The sequence below is a fragment of the Larus michahellis genome, chromosome 2 (genome assembly GCF_964199755.1).
Source record: "Larus michahellis chromosome 2, bLarMic1.1, whole genome shotgun sequence".
Classification (NCBI taxonomy): domain Eukaryota; kingdom Metazoa; phylum Chordata; class Aves; order Charadriiformes; family Laridae; genus Larus; species Larus michahellis.
Genome location: NC_133897.1, coordinates 102466516 through 102488289, shown reverse-complemented (window position 1 = coordinate 102488289; position 21774 = coordinate 102466516). Strand labels below are relative to the sequence as shown.

The 21774-nt window shown below is 42.6% G+C and overlaps 1 protein-coding gene across 1 annotated transcript in view; it reads right to left on the bottom strand.

Annotated features, from left to right (window-relative positions):
* Positions 1-229: 229 nt before the first annotated feature.
* The window catches only part of GABBR2 (gamma-aminobutyric acid type B receptor subunit 2), a 491654-nt gene continuing 470109 nt past the window's right edge, over positions 230-21774 (bottom strand). The window contains exons 16-19 of the mRNA XM_074576421.1: positions 21117-21299; positions 18579-18708; positions 9507-9624; positions 230-2689 (exon numbers count right to left, since the gene is read on the bottom strand). Of these exons, the coding sequence (XP_074432522.1) occupies positions 2524-2689; positions 9507-9624; positions 18579-18708; positions 21117-21299 (597 nt within the window). The 3' untranslated portion in view covers positions 230-2523. The remainder of the gene's footprint in view (positions 2690-9506; positions 9625-18578; positions 18709-21116; positions 21300-21774) is intronic.

Sequence of the window (21774 nt, the reverse complement as noted above, 5' to 3'; positions counted from 1 at the left end):
TGTCTATTTTCTCTAGATGTGAACCTTTCAGCTACTAGGATGTGTATTTTGACTTTTTATTACAACGTGGTGTTGCAATAGGATTCTTCCTTCTCCAGGGAGGCTTTTATACATACGTATGCTTATACACACACACACACACACACACACACACATTAAAAATGGTTTTGCTGTGGGGGAAGAGGGCACTGAGTCCAAAAAGCTAGGTTTTATATATTTTATTCATAAAAACAGATTTGCAACAATTTATTAAAAACTGATCTCATGCAGTATAAGGTTATACAAGAAATTCTTCATTTACATTTTATTCTGGCAGTTCCAGTCTAGTTTAAAGCATTTGTGCACTAACATCATTGGAAAATGCCATTGGGGCACAGCCTCTTCATAAATTTACAGTACATTTTTGCTGCAGTATAAAAGAACAGAAACATTAAATAGCTATATTCACTTGGTTGGTCTTGTTATCTGCAGTAAAGTAAAAAAAAAATGTTATGGGAGAAACTACAGTATCATTGAGACAAAGAATGTACTGCATGGGTTAAACTTAATAAACGTCACACAGTCAGTATTCACGAAGTTACAGACACACACACACACTCACCTCCAATGGTCCGATACTTCTGATTTTTTTTTTTTCCTGCTAAGTTGGAATAATATTTCTACAGAGATCTTTGTGTATACATTATATACAATATTGTAATTTTCTCTTTTTAAAAATTAACATTCCTTTTAAAATAAACCAGGCCCTGATGATATTAATAAAGCAAGAGAATACTGTCAACACACATTGAGTGACAACGTCAGTGTTTAGTGCTTAAACAGAGTAATGAGTTCTATTTTATCTGTGTTTATACTTACATGTTTTTGTTCTAAAAGCTACAGGTATTTCCATAACCTCTCTTACTGTATGTGCCAAGTGAAATAGTTTGTGATGCTCCTGATTGGAAGATTCAGATACATATTCATGTTGGTTTTGGCCACTATGAGGTGTGTTTTATTTTTTAATGGAGATTTATGCTAGCTTGTCAAAGCTGCGCTTAAGTCCCTCAGCTAACGAACCTCTTCAGCTGTGCTTCAGTCATCGCTGATTTATAAACCTTTGTAGAAACGTCATTCCAAAGGTTTGGTCTGAGGTGCACAGGTGTTGGTCAAACAAAACCGAGAGCCCAGTGGGTGCTTCATGTGGTTCCCGCCCCCCCCCCCTACTCTTAGCAAACAGCCCTGGCAGTGAGATGCCACATTTCCAGTCCCTTGGAAAAAGAAGCTGCATGTGTGTCTCACCTGTGCCTGAGGGTTTGGCTCCAGAGCTGCTCCCGACGGTAGGCCACTATCGTTCCTCCTAATTACTTCGGTTCAGGGGATGGAGCTAAAGTACAAAAACCGCTGCATTTTTTTCACAGTCCTTTTAGGATTCAGATAAAATATTCTATTGGTAAATTTGATTTGTCCTCTCTATTATCCGCTACAACTGTCACACACGCAGGTACAAAGCAAACATAGTGTATATTCACATCTATGTGCTCTGCAGGCTTTGCCTGCAGCAGCGAAGTGCTGTGCCCTAACCCCTCCCCCCCCAAGTCCACTAAATTAATTTTATTGTAATTACGTGTGACATAACTCAAACAAACTATGAAAAACAATCCGTCCTGTGACATTAAGACTTTACTACCCATCTGTCCTTGAGTCATCAGCCCTAGGACTTCTCCAGACAGTTTAGTACATTACGATTGGCGGCGTTTATTCTGAAATAGGTGCAGAAACTTTGCTAAACTGAAGCTGCAGACGGTCGGCCGTCGCTACCATCGTCCCTGGAGAAGGGCGAAGTGCTCCGCTTCCGACCAGCAGCTCTCCAGCTGGTGACAACTCGGAGCTGGAGCTTCAGCCTCTGCTTGGGTTTCACGTACAGCTGCAAGCTAGAGGTGACCCTGCTCACAGCACTGCGGAGTCTCAATGACACCCGAGGAATCATTTCTCACAATCCTCCTTTCCTAGCGAGCATCGCCCCTGAAATGAAAACAAGCAAGACTAACCAGTGCAGAATGTTTCCAGCGATTTAACACAACTCTTGTAAAAATGAGTGTATCTATTTCAATAAATATGGTATAGCTCAACCATTGCATTTTCCTTACATGGATACAGTATAGAATTGCATGTTCTCAGCAGCCACATAAAGCTCAGTGACATTTGAGTGGTTTTTTTGTTTGTTTTCCTAGTGTCTTTTTTGCAAGATCCGTATTTCCCAGCCTTCTTGTTGCGAGTAGAAATTTGGGAAGAAATGTTTTTCGGTGACTTCTACGTGAAGAAATAAAAACTCCATGAATAAGGCTACAGAACAAACTCCTTGTGTCCTTCTCCTTCGCCTTCCCACAGGAGTTGCCCGGGCACTCCTGCGACGACGGCCTCAGCGGTAGTTCCTCTGCGGTAAGAGCCAATGTTATATGTTTGTAGCAGAGTTCTAGGTCAGATGTTCAGTCCAGTCATTGAGTACTTAAAAGCAGTTCAGGAAGCACTGATCTCCCTTGCCTACAGCCCCGACACCATCACTCGGAAGGAGGGTGGCACGTGTCTGTGCCGAGGACTGGCACTGGGGCTGACGCAGGGACTGGCACAGCTGGCATCCACTCCTCCTATGGACGGCAAGTAGGCGTGATGGAGAATGGGCAGCTGCAAAGACAGCCGACGCTGTATGCTGCGAGAGAGAGAGAGAGAGAGACACAGAGAGAGAGAGAGGAGCATTAGCCAAGAGGAAAACGCAATACATGACGTGCTTGCTATGTCTGCGGGTTGCTGCAAGGGTATTTTCTGTGCCTGCTGCTGCGACAGAGAGAGTTAATGCCAAGAGCATTACGCTGGCTGCTGTTGAGCTACTGCCGCCAAGGGTGTTATTTCCCCTTGGGGAATTTTTCTGACAGGTTAGACGTGACAAAAGAATCTAAGGGTGCGCTCTCAGCATCCCACAAGCTTCTGAAATTCCCAGGCACTTTCAGAGTAATCGTTAGACTGCTGATACGGGAAAAAGTTAAGTACGCAATGAGGGCATACGGCTTAGCAACCTCCCACCCCTTGCGAAGTGATCTATTGCATGCAGAGCCCCGGGTAACGGCACAGACACGCGTGAGGCCACAGGCTGAGTTTTAAGCCATGCACCACTTAGCACAAGGATGTTAGAATTAAGGATGGCATTTTTGCAACTCCAGCTAAGGCAAACACAGGTGCGTGGAAAGAGAGAATTCGGACTGACGGCTTTTTCCAAGTAGTTCCTCTTTGCAGTTTCGGTCTGTGCTTTTGAGGTGCTGGGTGCTCTCAAGTTCCCGCAGTCAGTGCTGTGGGACTGAGGAGCTGGCACTCTAAAAGCAGTCTAAGCAACCACCCACACCAAAATTCAATATTTAGGAACCCAACATTCTGTATTCAATTTTCCAAGCAGATTGACATCATGATAACTGGCAGGGCTTTGTTTTGTTTTGTTTGATTTATTTAAAAGGGATACTAAACCGTGCTCACAGATAGCCCGACTAACCCCTTGCCATGGAGAGGACGGTGCCGTGAGACAAGGCCTCTTCTACCCCCACACTGTGGATCTACTAGCACCTCTCACACAATCAAAATCCAGTCCAGGTTAGTTAGCGCAAGAGATGCTTTCAGTGGTTAAGATGTTACGGTACCAGGATTGCTTCTGCATTTGGAGACATTCACTCCTGAAACACGGAGGGACTTTTTAAAGAGAAGACAGACGTCAAAGTGACAGAGCTGAACCGAAGACTGGCTTTTTGATTCCAGAAGAAAAATGCCCATACAAAGCATTGTATCGGTACAATGGAGTTTTAAATTTATATTTCCCTGTTATCTGTTATAATGACTGTGTACAGACAGGCTCTTGTAAGAAGTGCATGTTTGAAAGCTTGCCTTTGGACAGCCTTTCTGATTCAAATGACGTTTCATTTCTTTTTTGCTTTGTGTTAGGAAGTGGAGACAGCTACCAAGGAATCCATTGCACTGCTTGGGGACTGAGCAGTATAGCTTTCAAATTCAAACAGGAAGAAATGTAATGCTGCTTCTCTTTAGTTCCTTCACTACAAACTAAGGCTTGTTTATATAGAGATGTGGTGGAAAGCGTTGTAGTCTGCCTAGCTGGGAACATTTTTCTCTATTTTTTTTTTTTTTCCCCCGCAAAGTCTCTTTAAAAGTTTGATGCAATATTAATCCACAGTGTTGATCATTGTAGTGCTGGCAATGCATCCCCGGGATTAAACAAAATCCGTTCGTTGTTATTTTGCTGCTGTGCCCGACTCTTTCTGGTGGTATCAATGAAATCATGCCTTGTTCCCAAGGAGTGCAGAGGTGGCACGGCTCCCTGCTTCCATGTGCTGAATCCTTAAGAGCCTGACCCTGCGGATTGTCATTCTGTCTCCCGTTGCAAGGTCAAACGCAGAACTGCCCGTGCTTATTTTCCCACCAGTGGAAACGCTTACTTTGTTCAACTGTACAGACTTCTTATTAAAGAGCTTTCTGAAGCTATTCCAAGGGAATCCAGTTGCATAATCAAGTGAATGGGATTTTTTTTCACCCATTTAAGTGTTAGCCATACCACGGACAAAGCATGTTTATTTGGCTCTGCCAACAGTGGCTGCAGTGGGTGGCAAATTTTGCTTTAGCTGTACTTAAACTTTACTTTCACATGAAAACTTGGTTCCTGGAATTGAGGCGGAGGACTGTAGCCTGGAGACTCACACGCAATTAAGACTTTAGACAAAACTCTTAGGGCAAAACCAACACAAAACAGAAAGAGTAACAAAATCCAAACAAAACTGCTGTTTTCTCCTTAAGTGAAAGTAAATCTCGTACCTCGCCTCACTGTGTGGGCATTTTTTTCCCTCCAGCATCAGTACTTCCCCCCGCACCTCCACCCCTGATGCATTTTGTCAATGCTTTTCAGGATGGTGGCATACAATTTGTTTGGAGTTGTCCATATGATATAGATATGGCAAAGCATAAGGTTAAGTATGTTGGGGAGGGAATGGTTAGTATTAGTGGTTTTCTACAACCACTGAAGGAGATGGAAAGGAGAGGTGATGCCACACACAGAACTGCCACCTATCAGGTATTTCGTTAGAATAGGGCATGTACCCTCAGCTCTGTACACAAAAGCCATTTATTAGGGATAAATAAAATCAAGTAAAAGGTTGACTTCCAATGTCAATGCACATAGGAACACAACACAACGCACGATGCTACAAAGGGGCAGAGGCATTTGAAAAATAATTTGGTTCCGCTATACAAAACCCCTGATGAGATCCATCGGTAAGTCGGGGGACCGGAGCAACTGCTGCTAGAGTCAAACATCTGAAGATCTGTGGGAGCGCGTAAACTGTGTCTTAGCATTCACGGGTCATTTCAGTCGATTCTTCAGCCCATTAATGTTGCTTTTTAGCAACCGCTGGGAAGCTGGAGAAGTTCTAAAAGACTATAATAAAGCAAGATGTACTAGCAAGTAAACTAACCATTCTAAATCCACCTTATTTTAATAACAAATTTGAGTAGGATCATAGACAGACTAATATGAACGCTGCCAGTGAAGAAACTGAATAAAGGAGGCATGTTCATGCCAAGGCATATGGCTGTAATGCAATAATCCAGTCACAACCAACTTTTTTTTATGAGAATTTTTGTTTACTAAAATTGACATAACTGGCTCCAGCAGAGTATTTGACTGTCTTTTAAATGCTGCTAAAAGCAGAGCTTTAGCTCAAAAAATACCAAGGTAGTTTCTATTATAAGGGTTACACAGCGACTAACTGCTTTGAAGGTTACAAAAATGACCACATACAGGAAATAGTCTAGCAAAATGGTATGTTTTAGTGGGGTCTTGAAGAAATCTATCATCACCTTTACTCAGAGATGTGGAAGACTATTGCATATTGTTGCTGTTAAAATGAGAAGAGTATAAATTTTAACAGTGCCAAAAACTAGTTCACCGAATGTAGGTCACTGATGAGATGGGACAACATGCAGGAATGAAGGTGCACAGAAGAATGTCTTTAAGGGTCACAGAAGATATCCCGTTGAATGTATTCATGCAGATAAGCTGACTGATGCGATCTTCAGATAGGTAAGCAGGTCACTATCAGGCTGGAATACAAATAGTATCCTGAGAAATATCTCAGCATGCTGCACTGATAAAACTGGTACTGAAGCAGCATGTCCAGATAAGGTCCACCAATCTTCCTCAGAAGGTCACACACCCAAGGAAGAGGAAGGAGTTGGCTTCTTGTGAGAGACACCCTTGGCCTACTGGGAAATGAGCTATTATTCCTGGAACAGGAACAGGTTGCCCAGAGAGGCGGTGGAGGCCCCATCCCTGGAGACATTCAAGGCCAGGCTTGATGAGGCTCTGAGCGACCTGATCTAGTTGAAGATGTCCCTGCTTACTGCAGGGGGGTTGGACTAGATGACCTTTAAAGGTCCCTTCCAACCCAACACATTCTGTTCTATGATTATATCTATTCTAAACTGGTTCAGGATGCTCTCTGGACCTGAGATGAACCGGCATGCTGCAGCTTCCATCCAGGTAACCAAGCTCCCCCCAAACAGGGCTTCTGAATACCAGACTGTGCCTGAGCATCACCTGGAGCAGCAAAAGCTGATGCAACTGTGCTAGGGAATACGCTAATAAGCACCATGGAAAATCAAAGTTCAGGGCTTGAACCTCTGCACCAGCACTGCTTTAACTGTTGTAGAAAGTGTTAATTTACACTGTGTAGCCAGTGTGAACACGAGAGAAAGCAGCCAGCACCCACTTTTTGGTCCTCAGGTCTGATGGTCTGACTGGGGATGGCAAATTTTATGTGACAGTGTGCATAACCCACTGGGTCCTGCCCAGCAGGAAAGGCAGTAAGAAGGAAAGGGAACCGTGAATCATCTACACTCATGCTTTAAGGCTGCTCTACAGTCATACAGACTGCATTTTCCTTAGCTGCAGGGTTTTAAATCTGAGCCAAGCATAAAACAAACGTTTTTCACATTCTCATTGTGATGCTATAAACAACACCCCAGAAACAAATGTGCAACAACTTCCTGCGCTACTGAGCCTAAAGTGCATGCATAGTGCTGTGCCTTCACTTTGGACGCAACTGTAGGAATCACACTTGCAGTTAGTCATAGGTAGCACTAGTGGTAAAAAAGAATGAACAAAATCCCAAGTCAAACTCTTTTCTGCACTCTACAAGAACTTTCATACTGGAAGATGTCAGCTCTCTGGAGTGCCGTCAATGACAGGAAGCTGGGATGCTTCTCTTTGCTACAGCTGACAAAGAGTTAACATATCTGCAGGCCGGTTATTATCTTAACATCCTCCTTTCGTAGGTTTGTGGCAAAGAGGAAATGTTTTTCAGACTAATGTCCTTGAGATTTCTGTTCTTGAATAAGAAATAAGTTCAACAGACTATGTGACTACCTCTCTATCAGATGCCCTATGTGTGCAGTGAAATGAGAAAAAGAAGGCACAGGCTACAGCTTGTCTTTACCTTTTTTTTTTTTTTTTGAAAAAAATGATACATTTAATAACCATGGAAGGCCAGAAGTGCTGTCAGACAAGTTGAAAAAAAAGTGCACGCGCGAGGAAGGATATTGTTAAAGAGCACAAAGTCTGGAAAGAGGCAGCCTCTTGTCAAAGAGAGGGAATCACAAAACCCTGGTCTTGGAAGACTGCTACGCTTGCCCTCTCTGGCAGGTCCGCTGTGCCTGGATGGTGTGGCTCTGGTACCCAAAATGCCAGCGCATCCTCAGGGGACACACTGACCCTTGGACCCGGCACAGTCACAGCCATACAAGTGCTGTGCTGTATGACACCGTTTTGATTTAGCAGGACTTTATTAATTGTTTTCCATAAATGTCAGTGACTGTTCAGATTTGTACAGACCTGATCTTTAAGACTTTTAAGAATTCTCAGTCTTCTCATCAGTTACTGCTAGCCTAGAGGAGGTACTGTCATCACCAAATGTTTTTCTTTTTTCCCCCCCTTGTATTAAATCTATATCGGAAGAACTGGATTATCTGGGTGTCTGTTTTTCTTAGCACCTCTCTTAATGTAAGGGGGCCGTGTTCGGAGGAGGCTGCCTGCACACTACATTACTTCTGACAAATGGTGCTGGAAAAAGACAGACCCCTAATAGCTATGCATTAAACCACTCTGCTGACCCCAGAAAGTCACGAGAGCTTTCTTGGCGAGAGCCCTTCTTCTGTGAAATACCCAGATATTTCAGCTACTGGGGGCTTTTTTTTGGTGCACGCACGTGCATGTGTGTGTGGATTAGCTCCTGTGCAGGTTTGGGTTGGGGCTTTTTTTTTGACTACAAGGACAGAGTTAGAAATCCATGTGTTTTCCTGCGCCAGGTAGTATGAGGCAGTAACTGCTATCTGAAATCAGGTTTGCCGTCGCTGATGTAACATGTGACTCAGTCTAGTAATTAATTTAATTTATTCTGTTTTTAAATAAGCTTTTAAGTCGCCCGTGTACAAAACAGGAGTCTGACAGCTGTTAGCTCAGATCCTGGTGAAGTGATGCCCGTGTAACCAGGCTGCCGTAGGGAAACGCCTGATCCAGGGACAAAGGACCACAGCTCTTCCTTGAGCTCTGGCCCACGTCAGGCCCTGCAGAGATGGTAGAGGGTACTACGTGAGTTTATTCCATAGGTTGCTGGAGAGAAAAGCTGATACTATAAGACTCTTTCCCCTCCATGAATCCAGCAAGTGTGTTGTGCCATCCTCTCCTTGTAGCCGCAGCATTGTTTCTAAGGGAAACTACTCGGTGAAGGCTTTCCTGTGCCAAAACTCAGGTCCAGCTGCTATGGTAACGTTGAAAAGCCCTAAGACTGTTTTTATTTCTCGGCTAGCTTAAGATCGAAAGAGAACAAAATGGCTATGTACACCATGAACCCCTCTGGCTGGTGTGTGGAAGGACTTGGGTTGTTGACAACGGTTATAACACGCACATGCACATATGCACATCCTCTTATCTCCTTAATATACATTGCTGGCTGGGCATAGCTTGTCCGGTAACCCTCTACAGAAACTTTAGACATCATGTTGTGGATGTTTCTGACAAGACAAGAATTGTCTTTGGGGCACCTTAGGATCTAGTGTCCCTGATATCCCCTAAATTTGGTGAGGATGGCGAGCTGGTGGCAGGGAGGCATCACAGTACAACGTTGCCGCTCACTGGTGCTTCAGGACGTGCCATTCACATCTGCTGCCGCTGATGGTCCAGGCTCTCTCTGTAGTGGGGCCTGGCTGGAAAGGTTTACAGCAAAGGTCTTCCCATAAAAATGCGTGAAAGAGAAATATGAGGTTTGTAACCATTTAAAATTAGCATTTTATCAGCAAGGCAGCTGGTGTTCAGGATGGAATTTATGGCTAAAACAGTAGAAAGCATGCGCGCACAAGCACAACCATACCCCTGGGAGGAGGGATGCCTTCTTCTCTGCCAGTATCTAGTGGTGTATACTTACTGTTCTGGAGAGTTGATGTCTTCTATAGGATCTTTGCTTGTTCTGGAAGGGTCTGATGAGCCCCATTGTGCTGGTGGATTTTGATCAAGATGATTTTTCAAAATGGCTTTCTCACCATCTAGATGGATAACACATTCAATTTTACTTCAGAGTGACAAAGCGATCATTTTAAAATCGTTCCATTTTAAAATTTTCTGTATGGTCATAACACCACAAAGGAAAATCTTTCTGCCTATATTCCAACACAGTTTCAGGTTTCCCTGTGAGTCTTTGGTACTCTTGTGCTTTCGGTCATATGCTCCTTCATAGGAACTGCCATGAAGAAACAGAAAAGGGACAAAAGCTCTTTTGTTCTTCCTTTGCTTCCCCCCACCTTTAAAAACAATACACAAACCAAACCTCTATGTAGCCCTATCATGCTCTCTCACCTAGTCTTAGGCAGTGTAAAAAATTAATGTAACTGCACCACCATATTATCTTGCCCTCAAAAATTGTTACCTTTTCATACGAATAAAACCTCTTATTTAAGTCTTTTCCTAGAAAAACTATAATCTCATTGATGTATAAAAGCTCGGTACTCTTGCAATCACAGAAGCAATTCAGCGCTGTCATTTAACTATCTGCTAGCATTTAGCAGGGAAATGTGATTCCTATCAGCTGCCCCGGTCCATAGGCTGTCTGCAGGAAGGACAGATAATGATTTCATTAAGCCGCCTCCTGCTGTCCTCTTTCCTGCATAGTGACAGTGTAGAAGATCATCATTTTCCCCCTAGGTAGCTTCAGCTGATTCCCCCAGGAGTCCCGGTAGTCCCTGGCTAGCTGTGCTGAAGCCTGTGGCATCGTTCCTCCCCCCCACGAGAAACCTGTACAAACACAGCCATTTTAAGGTGGCTGTCTGCGCCAGGGATCCTTTCTGCTCCTGCCTGCTTTTCCAAAGTCCCCTGCTGTGTTAAGCCAAATAAAGTCACATGGAAAACATCTGAGTAATGAGGACAGCGCACAGTTTTCATAAATAATTACAGAGCAGCTCCGAATCCATCACCGGCAGTTGTTTGCCACACACATAGAGAAACAGTGATTGCTGCAGGCATTAAGGCAGCACGGAAGGCAAAAACTGGGAAAGGACACTGGAGGATTTGAATGTAAAAATGGGTACGAGGGGGAAAATCAGGAAAATATTGAAGATAAAATGAAAATAGCATGAAAACCACAGTGCATATAGAAGGCTTAAGATGCTTTTCTGTTCTACTAACGCCCAGAAGCCCCAAGTAATGCTCAGGTCCCAGCATGCTAGGAATATATATGTTACCAATGAGCACTGATGGGACAAAACAAGCAGCAGAAACAGAGTGAGGAATGAAGCTGGAAGCAGAAACAGGAATGTTTTGAGGGCAAACTGCAACATGTGTAATTGCCCTCCCAGCGCTGTCATCCCCAGCATTATTTTGTAGCATTCACTTTCTGCTGTGAAAATTTTAACAAGCAAGTTGGAAAGAAGTGAATAGGTGAGGATGCAAAAATGTGCAGACATGGGGATTGCTGCAGCTCGGAAGAGCAGGAGAGAAGGTTTTTCACTCATGTTGCATGGAAGAGAAGGGTGTGGGTGAGAAAGGAGGCGACCAGAACACGTGAAGCTGCCTCTGTTAGGGCAATAAAATGTCAGAAAAAGAGAGCTAAGGAATTCAGTTGTAGCAAGAAGAGTGCTTAAAAGGAAGATATGGCAGGATTCGGTAATGGTTTAGATGCGAAGAGAGGACAGCAAAGAGTCAAATCTGACAGCGGCTAAGATAAGCAGTGAAGTCTATCATCTCAGGGCAGCCTGAAGTTTGCTGGTGTGGCATTTGCTGTCACAAGAGTTCAGTTTTTATTTTCCATATATCGCATTTCTGTGTATATTGAGCTTGACATTTGCATAAAAGCCTTGTGATGTCTATAAACAGACATGTAGGAAAAAACACTTTTTACTTCCGTGATTAAAAACAATGCTCAGTCCTGAGCTGATCTGAGATGACAATGAAAACTCCTGACTTTATGATACAGAACAAAGTTAAAATTTGAGTAATCCTTGTAATTAGGGACGGAAAAGGTCTATTATTTAACTATTTTAGGGTCCCAAGACCTTTAGCCAACATATGCAATTTAACCTTTTACAAAGCCACTGAAGACACAATTCTTCATCAAACGACTGGAATATGCAACTGTTGGGCTTTGGGAGTTTGTGATTTCATATATTAATCTGTGTTGTGTGCCCCTAAAGGGCTTTCATGTGCTTTCAGTTGTGCTGTGAGAGAGAGAGAGAGAGAAGGAGGTGGTCCCTGTCAAAAAGGTGGGGGATTTAGTTTAAAGCAGAGCAGAAATCATATATTCTCTGCCTACTCACCCCTCAACACCAACTGCCCGTATATCACTGTGTGTTATTCTTAATAGACCCTTTTCTACCACTCTTACAGATGACTCCCTTAATACACTGCATAAATTTCTGTATACCAGGTTGACATATACAAATTTTAATGTAAATGGATAACATACAGACAAAATCCACACAAAACTGCCACAATGTTGAGATCTTTTTCTTTTTCCTTTGCTTCTTTCAAAATACAAAAAAGTTGGGTAAATCTTATTTGTTAAGCTTTTTGGGAGAGGAGTTGTTAGATTTTTATTCTGCAGCTATGGAAACAAGAATATCTTTCTTTTTTTTTTCCTCCTTTTTTTTTTTTTTTTCCACATTTACCTTTCATTTAAATGATGAAGAGCAAGATTCTCACTTAGTCATATGCTTCCAGGAGCTGAAGCTTGAAGAAAAAACACTATCGCCATATGCACTTAAAAAACTTAAGGATGGAGGAAACTGATTTTATATAATGTGAACATCTGAAAGAAAATAAATTAAGGGTAACGGTAAACACTTGAGTTCCCAGTTTCCCCTGGAAAGTATAGCACTGCTTTTAGTACTTCCCCATCTTTTCTTCCTCTGTTCATTAAGTATGCCACTTGACAAATGCCCTTCATTCTCAGGATACTGTCTGCCACTGCAGATGCTACTGAACAAGCTGCACTGGGATGATCTAACTACCTGCAAAATTGAATGCGCCAGAAGCACTTTCTAAGTAATTTTCACCTTTGGAGACCTCAAACCGGAACTCAGAAGTTTGGATAAGTGATGCCTGAGCACTTTCCATTCAGAAAACCGTCGGGAAGGAAGACAAACAGATCTCGAGGGCCTTGCACGGCACTCACTGACGGGTTCATTAGAAAACAAAACCTGCTGCCTGGTTGTCGGTGAGAGCCAGAAGGCTGTAGCTCGGGACCTTTGCCTACCTGCAGCAGGGAAACGGCTTCCAATTAGGAGGCTCCGAGCTGCGGGAGCTGATGGGATGGTGGCTGCGGGGAGGCTGGGCGAGGAGGTCACTGCTCCCAGCTGCTCGCCTCTCCCTCTGCCAGGGGTGACGCTCGCTTCCGACCTGCCCTACCTATAATCACTCCACGACCCGGTGCTGTCAAAATTACCTGGGCTGGCTTAAACGCACCATGCATTTTAACGACTCCTGTGCAGCTGCGGGCAGAAAACACCAGGTGACTGCTGCTGCCGCTGCCATTTCCTCCAAGCTTTTACGAACTGTATTTCTTTATCTAGAAGCTTGTTTTGTTGCCGTTCGTACACTGCAGCTTTATTGAACATCTTCATCATTATGCTTTAGTGGCAGTATTCCTCCGATGGCTTACAACTAGATGGCAGAACTGCTCTTCACCCCACATCTTTCAATTCCACTGTTGTTTTCTCTTTGCTAGAAAGCATATCTTATGCTCCACAAAGAAGCAAGTGTGGTTTAATAATGACTTATAAGAGCTGGCAGAGATAACCTCGCTGGTTTACTGAAGAACTCTGGAAACTTTAAGGCTAAAGGTAGATTTTAAAAATCTACCGTAATTTCTCACAGTTCTGTTGTTCGGACCATGAAACAAGACTAGCCAGTTGCTGCTTTGCATGTGAATGGGATGAAAGAAAGCAAAATGAAACAAAAATTTAAAATGATAACATTATCTGCTGGGTATATCAGAAGAAGTTCTCCTGAACTAAGCGCACAGCACTAGGCAGTCTCAATCATGACTTACGATAGTTATGTTTTGAAAGAAAGATTTTTTACAAAGAAGGGCCAGCAAGATTCTCCTCTGATTTATACTACTTTAAATCAGAAGAAACTCCCTTTACTACGGATTTATTTCAGTGCAAGAAAAGGCAGGCACTGAACCTCTGGCAGTTTGGTCTCCCTGTTGAAATAGAAACAAGCTCCAGTTTCAGGACTGGAATCCATTTGCTTCACAGAAACTAGTGTATGTATCACTATATGTCTCTATATACAAGGGTTATAATGAACTATATCCTTTCTTTAAAACAGCATTCCTTCAAAGGAGTTATTTCTGAAAGCCCTCCCTTCAAATCTGTGGTTTCAATCTCAAGCTTAATGCCTGAATCACACTAACTTCATAGAAGTAATATTTCAGCCCCCTCTCACAGATGAACTCTGTTTTGCTTCTTTTGCTTTTACGAGCCATTTGCCTTTGAAATCCGTTTTTCTTTGAGCTGCTCTTACATGGGGAAAAACTAACACTAGGCAACATTGGAGTGGGGTGACAACTGACAGTATGTAGGCATATCTGACATGCAAACGAATGCGCCCAGTCCATTTGCAGCAATGAGTAAAGACCGTTTTCTGGCTCAAAACAGACAAGCCTTTCTGAGCAAGCTACGGTGCCTGCAGAGAAAGAACCTGCAAAAAGAGTTTGTTCATAAGTGGGGACTATTGCAAGGCTCTTTCTTACTTCTTATGTACTTTCCATAGTACGGCTGTCATTCATTAATTTTCCTAATACGCTACCCTGAAATGTACTGCCAAAGGTAGAAATAAACGGAGGTTCTTCTGCCGGATTTCTTCTCAGCTTGGCTTTATATGAAACTCTCGCAATCTATGAATCATTCATGTACAAATAATTTCAGGTAATAAAATGTCAAACAGAAGTCAAGTAGAGTAAGACTGTAAGATTCCAAGGGCAGCAAAATTAGCCAACCCCACCAAAACACATAGTATCTTCCCTCTGTATTTTTTTCCTCAGTAACTTTTATACCTGCAGGATCTGGCACGGTAGAAATAACTTCTACCTTCACGAAGTCTCCCCTGTTTCTGGCCCGCCGGCTCCATGAGTGGAAGGAGCCCTTTTGGGAAGCTCTGGTTTGTGCCCGCGCCAGGGTATTTCTTCCCTGGAGCTGCGTGGCACAACCTTCCTCTTTACGCAGCGTTGCAGTCACAAGCAGCTGTCCTCCTTTTTCCAAACGTCAGCCTGGAAAACTCAGCCGCGTCTCCAGGCTTGGCTCCCCTTACTGAACGGCGCTGCCAGTTAGGGAACCTGCCCGAGCCAAGCGTGGGTCTCACCCGCAGCCCATCCCCGCCCCAAGCCCCAGATGTAAAGTGTCTTTGCTGCTCTGCCGAGGTGACAAGATCCCGCAAACAGCAAACTGGGGGAGAAGTAACATTGTGCTGTGCACGGAGCCGAGGTCGCCAGCAGACACAGCAACTCAAAATCACCTGAGGAATATATCAGCTGAAGCTAAGGGGATGCCCTTTCAGATTCAACTGGAGAAGCCATCTGAGGTCCCAGAGCTGTGGTCCATGGAGCACGTTGAGAGCTGCTTGACCACACAAAGCTATCTAGCAGTGCAGACAAAAGCCCGCAATAAAAAAAAGCAATCAAACCATAAACTACAGACCACATTTCCTAATTGCTTTTCTTACATAGCCAATTGCTGTAGATGTCTCAGGGACATTACGCATTTGTGGACAAGAGATGAGTGTCTCGGATAATATCTCTCTTTAAATGAGACATACTGCATTGAAATGTGCTGTAAAGGAGTCCCTGTGCCAGCAAAGAGCTCCTGGGCTACACCAGGAGCTGTTGCTGTTAATAACTAACCAGGAACTCCAAAGTTATGAAACTTTGCCTGAGGTCAAGCAGTTCTGGGAGTGCACAGCTGTGTCTATCTATTTTGGCTAAAGTAATCTCACTTTGGTATCTTAAATCCATATTTGATATAAATGAGGGTGGTGGGAAGAAGCAAATAACCTCCTTTGGCACTTGGCTATAGGAGTTAGGAATTTTAACTCTAGAGAATCTTTACAGATCAGAAACCTACTGAAGTGTACAATGCTATTAAAGTTTGATTAGGACTTGTTTGAGACGCATTGCATAAGTCCTGTGTTATTATCTGTTCTCTGAAGTACAGCGCCCTGAATTTGTGTAAGCAATAGCAGTGGGGATACACTACGTGGCATTCTCTATGTGAACTCCTTCAGAACAGCACGGTATTTTATAAAGAATATTGACGCAGGATTCAGCCATGTCCACAATGCAAATGTGGCAAATGATCCGCTCTAAAAAATGATTTTTAGCTCTAAGTCAGCTGCTATTTTTAGCATTTCTCTTCACTGTCCTACTCCCTCTCTCTCAGATCACATTTTTTACAAGGTCTAAGGTAGGCACAAACCTTGTCATTACCTTAAAAACAACAGCAGACGGGCTTGCCCAGTTGCACGGCAGAGGTGAGAGACATGGTCACTTCTAGGTCATGCTAAAAAATTATTTACAATTCCGAAGCTTCCCTCAAGTACCATCAGGGACGCATAATTTCAAGGTTCTGTACTTTCATCTGCAGAAAGTTACATGAAATACATAGCTACAGAAAGCATAGTTATGTCAGTCAGAGTTAGCTTTCCTGTAGCCGTAAGGGCCAGAATTTTTTTAAGTACCATTTAAGTGATGTCTGTTTGCATCTGCACAGAAGCAGCAGTGACTCAGCAGCATGAATTCTCCAAAGCCTTGTTATTCTGATTGGAATGGCAAATTTAAATTAAGCACATAGATTGACTATTGGGAATGGCTGCAGTAAGAGAAATACAGGGGAGATTCAGACATGTAGCTAAGGGACAGGAAAGCAGGGAAAGAGAAGAAAAAAGGGGCAGAAGAATCGGAAACGGAGAGACAGAAAAAGGCCAGCAAGGATTGTTGAACATGGTGGCTCAGAGGCTGGAAGTATGAATATTTGATGGCAGTGCAGTCAGGATCAGGATACTCCATAACGCTCAAGCTTGGGGCGTTCACCACCAGGTGTGGGATGAAGTTTCAAACAGCTGCTGCAAATTGGGATCCAGGTGTTCCTCATCACCAGGTGAATGGATGCTCTAACCTATTCAATATAAAGACAGCCAAGGGAAAACATCCTTCTTCTTCTTCCCCTGTTTTGTGCAGAGCTTTATGTGGTAGGTCCATTCAGAAAACCGTGTCTAGCAACTTCAGTATGCAGAAAAATATCTACTCTGTAAATCCCAATAGTACATAATTCCAAACTACTCTGTACATTAAGGCTCTGTACATACAGGTGATTTTAAACATGTACCGCACAGCAGAAATGCAGAAGTTAGGGAACCGTGCTGGGGAAAACTTAGGAACACAACCTTGGATGCTGGTGCTTAAAGCAGCAGTTAGGCATTGATGTCTTTTGTAGATATAGCCACAAGTAAGTGCAGAAAGGTTATATTTTCTCCTTCATTTCTTTGCCAGCATCCTACTGCTAATGGAGTGCAACCTGCTGTGGGAAGCATCCCATCCTAAATTTATACCTAGCGTATCTCTTGAGAATCACTTTTATTTCTCATACCCAAACTCAGATGGGCATTTGGCACAATGTAATGTATCTTTTCTGCTTGAAATGTTATTCATGATTTATCATTTTCCCTGCAGCATCTGACATGAGTGGAACATTCTATGTGTTCCTTTCACACGCTTGGTAAAACTGCCTCGTCCCACTCACTGATGTTAGTTCTTGCTGCTGATCTCAGCCCAATAATCACACGCCTCCAGCAGCTATTTACGTTTTCCTTTTCCTCCTTTCCCCCCTTCTGTTTTTTAATTTTAAAAAGGACACCGGGAACTCTATGGAGCTCTTCCTTTTTCTTTTCTCTTTTTTTTTTTTTGACACAAGTTACACAACCAAATGTATACCCAGGCTAAAACCAAAAGCGCGTGAAAAGGTAAGCTTATCCAACCAGAATTTCAATGTACTTCAAAAGCATATATGAACTGTTGCTGCTGTTCTAAAATTGTTCTTCCACAACTATATTTACAGGAGTAGCTTCTGTTCCACATAACCAAGCTTATGTTGCCACATCGATAGGAAGCCTGAGCCTTGCGTTGCAGCAAACATGCAAGTCTACGACTTCCCAACATGGGGCAAGCAGTTTTTCCCGTACTATAGTAATATTCAGCTGTACAAAGTCATTTGCCAAAAGTCACAAAGTAGATCCATTCTAGAGTCAGAAATGGAAGCTGGGTGTCCCGGCTTCCACTTTATTGCACTATGCACCGGATCTTATTGCTTCCCAAAAGTGAAATAGCTTTAATGGAAGCAATTCTTTTGCATATATTTCTTCAGGGAGCGATGCAAGAGACACAGTAGAAACAACTTAGGAATATTACAGTAGTCATGAAATCCTTTTTTATCAGTTCCTAGGGAAGAATTTTCATACATGAGTGCCTTCAATTCTACATTTAGAGTCCAAATCAGCACTGAAATATTTACATGTTTCCCTTCTACGTGCTTGATAGCAGTGTCCAAACGCAGGATGTGAACGTCCTACTCAGATGAGCACATATTAAACCGGGCCTCCTACTGCTGAAGGCTGGCTCAGATAATTCTTACAACATCTGAAACAGTCTGTGATGTTCCTCTCTCCGTGCAGAACAGAAGACTTGACTTCTGAACACAAGTATGTTTTTCAAAGTTTCCCATTTTACCACATGTATTATACACATAGGACACACAATAGAAGACATACGTACAGAGAAATAACTACTCAGTGGGTATCATGCAGCTTTTTAGGTTAATCTGCATGCTTTCCACAATGCAACCAAAATATTTAAAGCTCTGTCTTACCACGGTCTGAGTGCCCTGGCACCAATCCAATGAGATCGCTATTAAAACCTCTGTGGATTAAGCTACTGACGGATCTTACGAATGCTCACCTTTGCTGTCTGTGAAGTTCCGTATACTAAGAATGTCATTAAGATCCTGATAGTGGTTCTGCTTAATGTATGTTGTTTTCTCGGGAGTGTCCTGAAGCTGCATTGTGACCTCTTCCAAGTCTTTATCCAGCTGCAAAACAGAAAGAGTACGAATCCCTAAAAATTCAAGAGTCGTTGCTTCAGGTATCTGCAGTAGCTGCATAGTTTTCTATAATTAGACTAGAAGGCAGGTGGTAATGCAATCGCCACACTGTGCCAAATGCAGTTTTCTTATAGCACTAAAACACTACCTCTAAAAGTCACGCTACAAGTAACAAACTGTGTTCAGCTGCGATATTGCACACCGGGCACATGAGGAGAATAAGCTTCAGTTTAAGCAATTTGGGTATACTGCTGAATAAGAAAGAAATGGGCATTAGAAAGCCCAGTCTGAAAACACCTCAACTACTTATTATTTATGCATACAAATGTGGAATACATAGCTATAACCACTTTGTTGAGTCAATCAAATTATCGAACATGCAGGAGAATAGAAGTGAACTATGACATTAGGGGCATGTCCAGCCATGCGAGTGACTGCAGTTAACTCTAAACTCTATCAGGAATGTTTTGTTTTCCTAAAGATTATTTTTACTCCTTTTACCTTTCTTAGAGAGGCAGACTCCTGTTAGACTTTTTGTTTGCGTTTCTGTGTGCATGAAATTTCGAAGAAACTCCAACTCACAGTTTTTAGTTTTGGGGCTGAGAACACTCTATACTTCAGTGATTTGAAAATTACCCCTGTGTTTTATATCTTTTGTGTCTTAAACTGCGTAATCTGATGTCTAGCGCCAAACTGCCACTCTAAGCATAATTTACCAAGAGGGAAAAAAAATGGAAATAAGAGGAGGGGGAAGAAACAAAAATCCCAGTCCTCTCTCTCCCCCAAAGCATCCTTTAAGACTGGAGGGAGAGGGAGAGAAGCACAGATGTTTCCTGACTGGAAGGGCCACAGGAGAAATGCCGGGTTGGCGCACCCTTAGCCTTTAGCACCGAGCTGAACACAGGCTGCTCTCCCCGGAGGCTGACTGGTATACAATTGGCCATGGCCCCAGTAGAAGATAACCAGATACAAGCATCTTAATGGCCTTCTGGGATGCTCTCTGTGAACAGTTGTCCAGGATACGGTGTCCAGAGTACGTCCCACTCACTACTGGTTTAACCGAATATTAAAAGTGCTGAATTTAGATTTACATTATTTCCTTATAGACCTGACATAGCAACTCACGATAAATAAGCCAGAGCGGTAGCTACTAGCTATGGTAGGCCATGCTTCAAATCCCTGTGACAATTAAACTCTTATTTGTACCTACTGGTGCTGGGTATTTAATTTGATTTATTTAAGAGAAGTCTAAAAAGGGCCCTCATGCACAAATATGGCTCCGTTGCCCTGACCAGCCTTACCTGTGATCACCATCATGAGCCTTGCAAGGCACAGGCTGAGATCTTTTGAGTCAGGAGGCTTAGTAGAAAAAAATACAGCAGGATAAAGAAACAGAAATAGCCAGTAGCCAGCTGAGCCTTCATTAAAAATTGCAGGGCTCTCACATGAAAGGGACCTAGCACAGCTGAAGAACCAAATTTCTTTAACAAGGCAGGCATAGCTTTTGCTTTTGGAGTTACTGGTAGTCTGACGGTTACCTAGGCAATTGTCGCTAGTTAAGATATGGATGAAGAAGTAATGGTTGCAATAAAATACCTCTTCTTCAAGTTATAAGAATACTGCCCAGACTAGGCAAGCACAGGTTAATTTTTTTGTAAGATATAGATCAGTTATGGTTATCTCGTCTCACAAAGTGGGCAGTCTTCAAGGCTGATTTGTCATTATTTGAGGTCTCCTGAGCAAGAACGGACATAATTACAAAATATACATGTTATAGCTCTAATGGAATTCATCTGCTCCACGTACTTAGCCTTTCTCTCGGTAGAGACTGAAGAAGCTTCACGGCCTTTGTGCCAAAAGGGTCAGCTTACATGATCGTAAAGGTCTTTTCTACCTTAAGAAACTATCTAATTCTGTTTCATGGAAGATGTAAAAATCTGTCTAGCAACTTTTTGAGTGAACTCTCGGGTTGAGAAATAACAGCAACAGCAGTCTCTGAACTCAGCCATAAACAGGAACAAAGAGAGCTCCTAAGTGCCCCTGGGGCTGCGGGTCTCTCTTACACTTGCATGTAAAGGTTGAGCTTCTAAGCTATTGCTCTGTGGTGCTCAGCAGGTCCATGGGAAGCAGCAGGGTAATTTGCCTGTTACAAATAAATAGGGGAAGTTTCTTTTTAATTTGCTAAGGCACATTTTCATGTTATCACACCTGCAGAGTATTCGCTGTATTAATGAGCTATTCGTACAAATCATCTGTTTCCTATTATTGCAATATTTTTCTATGGGGAAACCTAATTTTTTCCTCCAAAAAGTGGTCAACGTTTAAGCAGATTACAGAATTGCAACAAAAAATATTAAAAGAAGAATTGCCTAGGCAGTATATACAATAAAAAATACCTCTGTAATTTTCATTCTCAAGCGGTGGTTCTCTGACTGCAATCCTTCTAGTCGAGACGTGCTGGCCTGATTGACACTGGTGACTGATGTTGACGTTTTTGAATCTTCTTTCTTTTGATTTTGAGTGAACTGAAATCGTCTGTTCTGTGTGGCTGCATCTGGATTCGTCCTCAGTGTGATGAGCTGAAAGGTTTAAAGGCCTTAAGAAATCCTGTACACGATTTTATTTTTGCAGCTATTTCTTTTGTATGTCAAAATATCGAAAGGCAAACCAAGAGTTCCTTTCTGACTTTCAAGTACAAAATTCTGGAAAGCGAGCTCTGCTTGCCATGTGCAGTACTTGAGATGATTTCTGTATAACTTTACAGGATAGGTTGAACCAAAATGATTTTGCAAAGAGAAGAGTTCCAAAAAATTAGGAAAAACTAATGAAAAATATATTTAACTGGATTTTAATTACATTTAAAATAAACTTTAATATTTCACCAAACATATTTTTCTCCTTCGTTGATATCTTTGTACTTTCAAAGGATATATTCCTTCTTTAAGAAAAAAACAACCCACCAAGCCCTTCTCTTCCCAAGCATGGTTTCATCTTTCCAAATTTCTCCTTTCCTGTTGTTACAAGTAACACTCAAGCAGAGAGAGGCATGGAGCA